This window comes from Herpailurus yagouaroundi, unplaced genomic scaffold (genome assembly GCF_014898765.1).
Source record: "Herpailurus yagouaroundi ecotype Mexico unplaced genomic scaffold, PumYag 194, whole genome shotgun sequence".
Classification (NCBI taxonomy): Eukaryota; Metazoa; Chordata; class Mammalia; order Carnivora; family Felidae; genus Herpailurus; species Herpailurus yagouaroundi.
In genome coordinates this window covers 1985890-1996779 of record NW_024412425.1, presented here as the reverse complement: position 1 = coordinate 1996779, position 10890 = coordinate 1985890, and the positions used below count along the sequence as shown (strand labels likewise).

Here is a 10890-nt window from a genome sequence, read left to right as displayed (position 1 = left end):
GGGGGCAGGTGGGTGGCAGCGGCTTGTTCCCGGGACCCCCGCCGCTCGTGCATTCCCTATGTGCGCCCATCCACCCACCCGGGATTCGGTGAGCGGAGCCTCATCTGGCGCTTAGCTTGACGCCTCACGTGGGGCTCAGCACGCCCAACCCTTGAGCCACGGGAAACAGTAGATCCGCGTGTACTTAGCAACCGTGTGCTGGGTTCAGCTAGGTGACAGGCACTGTCTAGAGCCTGAGGATACAGTACTGACTAGCTTAAAATCAAGATCTTGTCTTCCCAGCACTTGGGGCGCGGGGGCTGGGGGGAGCAAGACAAAAAAAAAAAAAACTTGATTAATGTGTGAAATATATAAGGCAGCATAGGGTGGCAAGTGCTATGGAGAAACATGAAGTAAGGGAGAGGGAAATCGTGTCAAGGTCAGAGGCTTCGCTTACAATAGGGAATGGTTTGGGAGGACCTCCTAGGTGGTTAAGTACAGAGCTGCAGGAAGGAGCTGTGTGGAGCTTGGGGACAGTGTTCCTGCACAGGGAAGAGCAAGTTCAATAGTCCTGAAACACTAAAGGAGGAGGGAGGAGGCCAGCGTTGCTGGGACAGAGTGGCTGAGAGAGTGTGGCAGGAGCTGAGGGAGAGAGGTGACAAGGCACATAGTGTGGGACTTTGTGAGTCATGACAAGGACTCTCACTGTCTTTGCCCCAAGTGAGATGGAGCCACAAGAGAGTTCTGAGGAGCAGAGAGGGCCCTGAAGTGACTCAGGTGTTCACAGCCTCCTCCTGGGGGACAGATGCTGGGGGAGGGGGAAGCAGGGAAGCCAGGGAGGAGGCTGCTGTAGTAATCCAAGCAGGAAAGGATGATGGACACATCCAGGTTGGGAGCCCATGAGTGCGGGACTAAGCAGGCAAGTTCTGGATCCCCTCTGAAGGTGGAGCTGTTGATGTTTAGAAGGTGTTAACACCAGGGAGACATGGGCTTCCTGCATCATTAGGTTCATTAGTGCTGGTGGGACAATTTGAGGAGACAACACAGCATCGTGCAGAGAACCCAGGCAGCTACAGGAGCTGGGCAGGACTGGGGCAAAGGGCAGCTCCTGCTCAGCTCCAGCTCACTGTTGTCATGCAGGAAATACAGGCAAACCCAGTGTGCCAGCCTTTCCGATTTTTCAAGATTCTCCTGAAATGAAGCTTTTTTTTTTTTTTTTAATGCGGATTCTCCTAATTTTTAAATGCTGACAACTGTATTGGTTTAGAATTGCTCATAACTGCCAGTGACAGACTTTAACTACATAGAAGCTTATTTCTATGATATAAAGAAGTCTGGAGGTCAGCAGCCCAGGGCTGGTATGGTTACTCCTCAGCATCAGTGGAATGCCATCCTTAGTGCATGGCCTCCAGCCCTCAGGTGGTCTCCTGGTCCAAGATGGCTGCTGCAGCTCCAGCTGTCGCATCCATATTTCCAGGCATAGAAAGAGGAAAGGGTAAGGGCAAAAAGGCAGATCTCTTGTCAAATCACCTCCCTTTAAAAAGCTTTCTCAGAAGCCCCATCCAGCCACTGCTGCTTATTGACCACTCCTATCTACAAGGCAGGCTGGGAAATACAGGTTTTCAACTAGACAAATCCCCTTTTCCTCCCCTAAGAATAGAGGGTTTTTCTTGAAAAGAAGGGCAGAATAGAATGGATAGGCAGCTAGTACCCCACAGCAACTATTTAAAAAAATTGTTTCAGCCAGTGTCCTAGTCAAACCTAACAAATTTCAACTAAGTCATCCCACAGGGCTCAGAGTGCGTGCAGGCTCTGGAGCTCCAGCATTGGAGTCCAGACAGCCCTGGGTTCAGGGTGCCTGTGTCATAGCTTATTAGCTTGTATGACATATTTCACCCCTGGGACTCTGTCCTCACGTGAGGAATGGAGATGATTGTAGCAGCATCACATGTCCCAAAACAAAAGGACACAGAAATCGAAAATGAAAGGATGGAGAAAAAGAAAGTTCCAGACAGTTGCTAATGAGAAAAGTTGTGAATGTTTGTGCACCTGGCAACCTGGGTTAGGGGGATATAAATGAAAAACAGATAAGGCTACAGGGAGAAGTAAACAATCAGTGGGAGACGCTGACAGGGTCTCCCTGAAATTGACCCATCTAGTGGTCAAGAAATCAGGCTGTAGAGGATTTGAATGACTCAGTCAAAACCTGATTCTACATTTTTGTACCTGACCAACAGAGAACACGTTGTTTCCAACTCATATATAGAAATACCGACATAAGACTGGTGAGGATCGAATAAGATTGTACATTAAAGCACTTAGTTCTTCATTGGGCAGATAGTAAGTACTCACTAGGGAGCTTTATTTAAAAAAAATTTTTTTTTCTTTCAAAATTGGACTTCTTGGTAGCCCTAGAAGTTTATAAATTCCTCATTGGTCATTGTTCAGTGAGTGCCTACTGTATGCCAGGAATGCAGGGCGCTGGGTATGCTTTGGGAGAAAACAAAACCGAACAAGCCCTGCAGATGTTTAGGAATGAACCGATTATCTGTGGAGCAGATACTTCTTATGCTCTCTGACCTGCTGGGGAGATGGTTTAACCCAGTGCAGCTACTGGTCTGACTGGCACCGTTAATTAACACATTATTTAGGCCTTCGATAAGCTTTTGGTTCACTAAAAGCATCTCATGAGAACAGGAACCATCAGCTAAATATTCAGAGCACCGGGATGGGAAGGAATTTCTGGCAAGGGGTGGATGTTGACTTGAGTCAAGACAGGCTGCCGGTGGGTATCCACCACAAGCAGGAAACACTTGGGTTTCACCTTGGAAAAAACTGTTTTCTGGAAGGATTAGAAAACAGCAGCATGTTTTAGAGAAAGGGGGAGACAGCTGCTATTTAGGGGAGAGAACACGAGACTTGCTCCATGATTCGGTGGCTCTATTGAGGGAAAAGAGTGCGTTTAAGTATCCTAGGTGTGTAGAAGCATGGTTGGATAAAAGCGATGCTTGGGGACTTGAATCATGGTCCCTTTTCTGTGACAAACATCACGCCCTGGGATGATAAGAGCTAGCATTTCTTTTGTGCTTACTGTGTACTTGGCTCTGTGCTAAGTGCTTCACGCCTGTTAACCTATTTGATCCTCACAACTGTGCTGAGAGGTGTGTCCAGCCTTACTGCTCCCGTTTTCCTGATGAAAATGCTGTGGAGTGCCTTGGCCTGGGCCATCCATCTGACCTAGTGGCAGACACCCTGGATTTGAGTCCTGCGAGCAGCGCGGTAGAATAGGATCTTAACCACTTCACAGGGCTAGTTGGCAGCTGAGCTAATGGCGGACGTTTGCAAATCTGGGATAACCATAGGCTGTGTTTTTTATGTGCCAGACACTGTGCTAAGCATTTAATATTTGTAGTCTCATTTCACCCTCACCTCACATCGACTCGATGAGTTATGGGTAGTGTCAGGGCGCCCGTTTTTCGGACGGAGGAACTGAGGCTCAAAAAAGTTCTGTCACTTGGCTGAGGTGGCACAGTCAGGTCTTGCCAGTCAGTCTCTCTGTCGAGTGTGGCCATGACCAGGCGGGAGGTTTGTGTGAGCAGGATCCCGCGGGTTGCCCAAGAACCTGCCCTGGGCATCACCCCTCCTTCCCAGAGAACTCACTCTGAACGCTTCCCTCTCAGAACATGCCAATTACTTTGGTGTGGACGAGAAACTGGGGCCAGTGGCTGTGAGCATCAAGCGGGAGAAGTTGGAGGACCACAAGGACCACGGGCCTCAGTACCAGTACAGGATCATCTTCCGGACCCGTGAGGTAAGTCGCATCACCGTTATTAGTTTACGTAAATTACAGCTCGATAGCCCCTCACCCTCTGTGAGCCCTTACTCTGTGGTAGGTGCTTCCCCTGCTTCACCTCACGCAGTCCTCCTAATGACCTCCTGAGAGCACTTCTGTTCGTCTCTCCATTTTACAGAAGAGAAGACTAAGACTCAGAGAAATGAAGTGACTTGTATGGGCTCAGTGAATAAGGGGCCAGGCCAGGACTGGGATCTTGGAGAGCCCACAATACTTACATTGTACAAGAGATTCACTCTGGTTAGAATAGGAAATAAAGGGAGACGTGTAAGGGATCCTTTCAGGATCATGAGATGTCCTGCAGAATGGAAAGAATTAAGGCAGCAAGCCTCAGGCACGGCAGGAATTGGGGAATCTCAGCCACAGCAGGCACTGCTGTTGGTGCCGCTCAGCTCAAAACACTCGCAGCGCTTTCAAGTCTGAGTAGAGAAACCCGTTGTCCTGGTTTGGGCAGAGGAGGTCTTCCCCTAGACTAAATATCAGCCGTGGCTAGGGAGCAAGGCCTGCTGGGGGCATCCTGCTCAATTAGGACTCTCAATTGTAATTGACAGAAATCTACTTCTAACTGGTTCAAGCCAGAAATAGAATTTTTCGGTTTATATAACTGCAAATCCAGGCGGGGTAGGGCTAGCTTCAGGCATAGCTGGATCCAGGCACTCAAATAATGTCACCATATTCTGCCTCCAGACCGCTCTGTTCCTCTAAGCTCTGCTTTTTTGCATTGTGAATGTCATTCTCTTCTCTTCTGCCACCAGCAAGCTCTCTCCATGTCATGGGAAAATGGAGACTGGCTGCTCAACTCTTCTACATCTTTCTATGTCTCCTCCACAAGGAAGAGACACTTGCTGCCAAATCTGTGGGAAGGACTCTGACTGGCTCTGCTTGGATCACGTGTGCTCCACTGGGACAGGGCAGCACACTGTAATTGACAGTTCAGTCGGAATCACCTGGGGGGGGGGGGGGCAGTTCTTCTGCCAAGAGGGGCGCTAGGCTTCCAAAAGACCCAAGTAAGGAAGAGCTTTCCAGGAAAGGGGTGGGAGTCAGCTGGGCAGGCCCCCCAAAGTGGGTCTCCCTCAGCCCTGCATTGCCCCATCCGCCTTGTTCCTGGCCTTTGCCCAGGTCCCGGTGGGACCCCAGCAGCCTGCTGCTGCCGCCAAGGACTTTGGGTGTGAGGCCAGCCGAGCCTGGACGTCATCCAGACTGGCAGATGGTACACCGAGGGCCCTAGCCCCATCCGCTCACGAAGACCCTCTTGCTGAGGGGGAGTGGGACACAGAGGCTTTGTGGCAGCTTAGAGGAGGCAGTCCCACAGCGCCCCCACAGGTCGTCACCGGCACCTCTGTCACCCAGCCCCTCTTCCCTCTCCTCACCTTTCTGGCCAGATGAGCACTGGGGCAGAATGTGACGTGACAGCTCACATGGCATCAGATTGTGTCACAACATCTGGGGAACTGCTGGGTGAAATAACAAACACTAGTAAATAATATTTTATTACAACTGCCGTGACATTGCAGATCGGATGTTTTCTTTACCCTTTATCTAATTTATTCACTTAAGTGTCACGACAGTTCTGTGATGAAGGCACGGTTGTCCTCATTGACAGATGACGAAACAAGGCACTGAGAGGTTGAGGGCTTTGCCCAAAGCAGCATCCAGTAAGTGGCAAGGGGAGGAGTCAGCCTCCTCTCTAGCCCCACTCGGCTGCCTCTGGGATTCCACTGACGGGGCTCAAAACTGCACGGCAGACCCATTGATGAGTTACAAACTCAGCTTAGTGCCAGCGCTTTTGTGCTATTGTTTCTTATTAATAAAAATGGAATATGTAGAATGAATTTTTAAAATACCGGCCTGCACTGCATGTACTAGGAGTCATGAGACTTGGGTGCGGGGATGTTGGGTCAGGGTATATTGTTTCTGCCGTGGTTCCTATTCAGTGAGTTTGAAACCGGCTCAGTGCTGCTCCTGCCTTGTACCTGCTTCCATGCACTTCCTAGCCCCAACACCCACAAAACAAGCCTCCAGTCCCCCCCCCACCCCCACCCAGGATCGGCATGAGGCTCTTGAAGCCCCAGGACACAGGTCCAGGATTCATCCACACGGCAGAGATTCACTCAGCACCACTACCTGCCATCCCTGCTGCACTCTTGTGGGGGAGGCAGACAATACACACATACTTTGATAAATTACACAATGTGGTAAGTGATGACAAGGTAGAAAGTCAAGCAAGGAAGAGATAAGTGTAAGGGGCGGTTCAGTGTTTAGGCAGAATGGTCAAGGGACGTATCACTGGGAAGATAACATTTGAGTAATGACCTGAAGGACATGAGAGAAGGAGCCATGTGGACGTCTAGAACAAGAGCATTCCAGGCAGAGGGAACAGCCATTGCAAAGGTGCTGAGGCATGTTCACATCTGGCACATTGGAGACCTGGTATGGATTCCTAGTTCAGCCATTTACCAGCTGTGAACCTGTACACCTGGCTTCTCCTCTCAGAGCCTCAGTTTCCCTCTTGGGAATCCCAGTCTTCCCACAGTCCCTACAATCCCTATAGTCATGGATCCAGTGGGGTTACACATTAGGCAGTGCTTGGCCTGGCACTTGGGAAGACCCCAGTGAAGTTAGCCATTGGTAAGGGTCTCAGTCTACTGTCCCCTTGTCACATTCCAGGCAGCCCTGTGAATTTTGGCCCACCATGAGGTTCACAGCCACAACCAGGCCTTTTTCTAACCCCACATGCATGCAGGCTCAGCCCCGAGCCCAGCTCCTGGTGGAGCTGCCCTACTGGGCACTCAGGCCTGAGGACCTCATCACCTGAGTTGGAGGGCGGGCAGTGGCCAGCAAGGTTTGCCGTGCCTCTTCCTCAAGCCCTTCCTATCATGGCGACAATCCACAGCCCCCAGTAGTAACAACAGCAGTATCCACAATAATAGCTAACACTTTTAACACACATTCTTGCCAGACAGTGTCCTAAATGTTTTATATGCGTGAAGCCCAAATCTTCTCAACAGTCTTATGACATGGGTCCCATTATTCCCATTCTACAGATGAGGATGGGAGGCTGAAGCCCAGGGAGATCATCATTTGTCAGGGTCACCGATGGCAGAGCTGGGACATGGACCAAAGCTTCCCGGGGCCTGGGCCCAGGCTCTTAACCACTCAGCACACTGCCTGTGGGGTCGAGTTTGAATTCTAGCTCTGGGAATGGACAGCCCTGGGTTCAGTCCAGTTCTGCCAATTACTAACCATGTGACCTTGGTTTTTTACTAACCATGTGATCATGTTGGCTTTACTGCTGGATTCAGTTTCTTTATCTCTGAATGGGCTCTGTGCTGTTTGTTCCCTGTCTCCTAGAGCGGCAGGGAAGGTTCTCATGGACTCGCACACATGAGGTGGTAGCCTGAGGCTGTAAGGCAGTGAGTACTCCAAGTGATAGATGCTACTACGAGCCTGGCCTGTCACTGTCCCCACCACCCCCCGCCAGGGTCCGAGGGCCATGCCAGGAACCAAAGGTGGAGTTCACGGGCAGAGTTCTATCCTCCTGTCCACATGTACATATCTTAGGCTCCCGTAAACCAAGGTGTGGGGTCCAGGGTGAAGGGCTTGGGCTGTTTTCCAGGCCAGCAGGCTGGCCCGCCCCAGATGGCCACCCCCGGCCGCTGAGCAGACAGTCGAGTGGGCCCATATCTCCCGGCAGATGGGTTGTGAGCGTTGGCAGCCCTGAGCTTCCCGCCAGGGCAGGAACAGACTTGGAGCTGGGCTCTGGCATCACACGCCTGAACAGCGCCCCCCTCCCCCCGCCCCGCCCAGCCTGGACAGGACAAGCCCTGGCCTGAGCCCCTTGCTGGTGTGTCTCTCCCAGGACACAGGAAAACCCCAGGCAACCAGGGACGGTCTGGCCTCCAAGCCCAACAAGTCCCCCTTAGCCCAGCAAACGTGAGTTTTTGACTGGCCTTGATTTTGTTAGGGTTAGAGTTTTGGATTTGTCATTTCTTTTTTATTTAAAAAGTAACAGTCGCTCATTAAGAATTTAAGTATATAAGTAAGTGTACAAAGTAGAAAAGGGAGAGTCTCCTATTAAGTGAAAAAAGCAAGTATAATAGTGTGAATCGACTAGGACTTCATTTGTAGTCAGTAGGTAACTCTGATCGTGTGTGTGTGTTTATGGAAATTTCCAAAGCATATTGTTAAGTGGGGAGAAAAGTCAACTATAGCTTCCTATTAAAGGTGAAATGTAAATTCTTAACTATGCATATGGTTTTGTACAAATACATTTGACACGTGTGTACATAATAATGGCTAACATGTATTGAGCGCTCACTGGATACCAGATACAAAGCTGAGCACTGTATGTGGATTATCTTATTGAATCTTTACAGCCTTTTGAGAGAGTCATTATCCGCATTTTATAAATGAGGAAAAAGGCACAGAGAAATTAAGCAACTTGCCCAGGGTTACACAGTTAAGGAATGGGTAGAGTCAGGACTTGAATCCAGGCAGACAGACTCCTAAGTGACCTCCCAGGAGAAGTCCCCGACGCGTACACCCACTGCCCAGCAGAGAAAAATGCATCTAAGTCAGGAGCCGACAAAGAACAACCTGTGCAAATAGAAACCTCCCTGCATACATGGCCTTGAGACTTTTCTATGGCTCATGTGACTGCTTACCCTCAGCGAGATGATGCTGGGTATCGTTGAGGATGAGGTCACACAGGGCCTTGCAGGCTGAGCAGGGTGTATAGATTTTATTTGGAGAGAAATGGGAAGCCACTAGCCCATTCCGCACAGAGGAGAGGCGTGGTCTGACTCAAGCTGCTGCAGGAAGAGTGGCCTGGGCCGGGGTGGCAGTGGTGTGGGAGCAGGGAGACCAGGAGGCAGCTATCATCATAGGCCAGGTAGGCGATGATGACAGACAGGACCAGGTGGAGAGTAGAGATGGCCACTCGTTGTGCCCTGCCAGTGCCCTACTTAATCTCCCCAGCAGAGAAGGCAAAGCTGGGAGCTTTTCAAGTAGTGGCTTTTGGTCAAGTCTTCAGAGCCAAAATGTGACAGTAGGCCACCTGTCTCCTAGAGTGGGAGACTGAGGTGCAGGACCATGCTTCTGCTTGGCCCCAGCAGAGGGCGCTGCGGGCCAGTGTCAGCAGGATACAAAAACGGATCCAGCTGGTGCATTGATTGAAACCCACAATCCCAGGGGCTCCCAGACTGGCAGGGCAAAGCATCCAACATGGTTGCTTTTCATGATCTGTTTCAAGACTACTGTCCTTAGGATAAAAGCGACTTGTTTTTTTATTAATTACCAAGGCTACAGCTGGGAACTCCAGAACACAAGATCATTCCATTCCTTCCATGCATGCCTCTTGCCCAGGTCCTATTTGGCAAGCTGTATGCTTAGAGGCAATGCCGCGACACATTATTTTTGCCATCTCTTGTGTCTGTTGACTTAGGACAGGCATGTTTTTCCAGGTACTACTGATTAATCCTTCTTAGTCTTTTTTTTTTTTTTTTTTTTTTGAGAGAGCGACAGAGCACAAGCAGGGAGGGGCAGAGAGAGAGACACACAGAATCTGAAGCAGGCTCCAGGCCCTGAGCTGCAGCACAGAGCCCTAGGCGGGGCTTAGACTCATGAACCATGAGATTATGACCTGAGCTGAAGTCAGATGTTTAGCCAACTGAGCCACCCTGGCATCTCATCCTTAGTCTTTATATCATAGCTTCAAGTATATTTTGGGTGCTTGTAGCAATCCCCTGAGGGGGGATGTTTTTCCTGGTATTGCCGCAAATACCCTGTCATGCTGCCTGGCTGGGGCTGGAGCTGCGTGCCTGGCCCTGGGCATGGCATCACCTGATGGTCAGCTCACGTTGTGGATAGAGAAGCCTGAGCTGGTACAAGTGAGGACCTGAAGCCACAGGGACTCTCGGGGCTAGCAGGACATGAATTGGTACAACCACTTGGAATACTTGGGCAGTTCAGGAAAATTAAAGATGAACATGCCCAGTGACTCTGCAGTTGCCCTCCTAGGTATAGACCCAAAAGAAACTTTGTTCATGTGCAATAAGAGGCGCTCCTATGAGTGTTCCTAACAGCAGTGTTCATAGTTGTCCAACACTGGAAGCGGTTTCCGTGCTCAACAGAATGGAATAAATCCGTTGTGGCAATACAGCCACTTCTCACAGCAACGTGGCCACTCTCATATCCACAGCATTGAGAGAAACAACCAGATATAAAAGAATACAAACTGCCTGAAGCTCCAAAACAGGCAGAAATAAATTCTGGAGTTTGAAGTCAGGGTGGAGTTGCCTTTGGGGAGGAGGGAAGGAGTTTTGGGGGGCTGAAAATACTTTTTTGATTTGGTGGGGATTACCTAGGTGTTCACTCTGTGATCATTCCTTTAGGTATGCTTCCATGTGTTGAGTACTTTTCTGTATGAGGATGTACCTCACAGCCAAAAATAAAAATAAAACACTGTCAATGGCAAAAGCTGTAAGTTTTGGAAAATTCAGGGCTGCGTGGGAATCCTGGTTTAGTCACTTAGCTGTGGTGACCTTGGAGAAGGCACCTAACCTCTCGGAGCTTCAGTTTTCTTATCTGCAACATGGAGATGATAAAACCTCCCCCTGAACAGACGTGTGCACGTAATTAGGTAATTACTGTTGTACCACTGCACCTTCATAAATGCGACTTTGTTATAAAGGTATATCAGTTAGAAACTGCTTTGCCTATAGAGTAAACGTGAAGACCTGAGTAACCACAGCTAAAACAAATAGAGGGTTATTTTAATTCTCTAACAAGAAGCCTGGAGGTGGGCAGCTGCAGAGATTGACTTCTCTGGTTTTCTTGTTGTCTCTTTCCTCGCAAACACAAAATGGCTGCCACAGCCCCAAACATCTTACCCTCACACCAGTGTCCTTAGCAAGAAGAAATGGGCTGGTAGAAAGGGGCTTTCCTTTAACGAAGGGAAGCAAATGTGTCCAAGAAGTCCTTCCCCAGCTGAATTGCCCTCACATTTCATTACCTGTAGCTAGTCATGTGGCCAGCTATAGGAAAAACATGGAAAGCAC

The 10890-nt window shown here is 49.6% G+C and overlaps 1 protein-coding gene across 4 annotated transcripts in view; it reads left to right on the top strand.

The window, feature by feature from the left end:
• The window catches only part of SIPA1L3 (signal induced proliferation associated 1 like 3), a 238986-nt gene that overhangs the window by 140416 nt on the left and 87680 nt on the right, over positions 1–10890 (top strand). For all 4 annotated transcript variants that reach the window (XM_040445990.1, XM_040445987.1, XM_040445988.1 and 1 more), the window contains one exon: positions 3660–3790. In XM_040445990.1, the coding sequence (XP_040301924.1) occupies positions 3660–3790 (131 nt within the window). The remainder of the gene's footprint in view (positions 1–3659; positions 3791–10890) is intronic.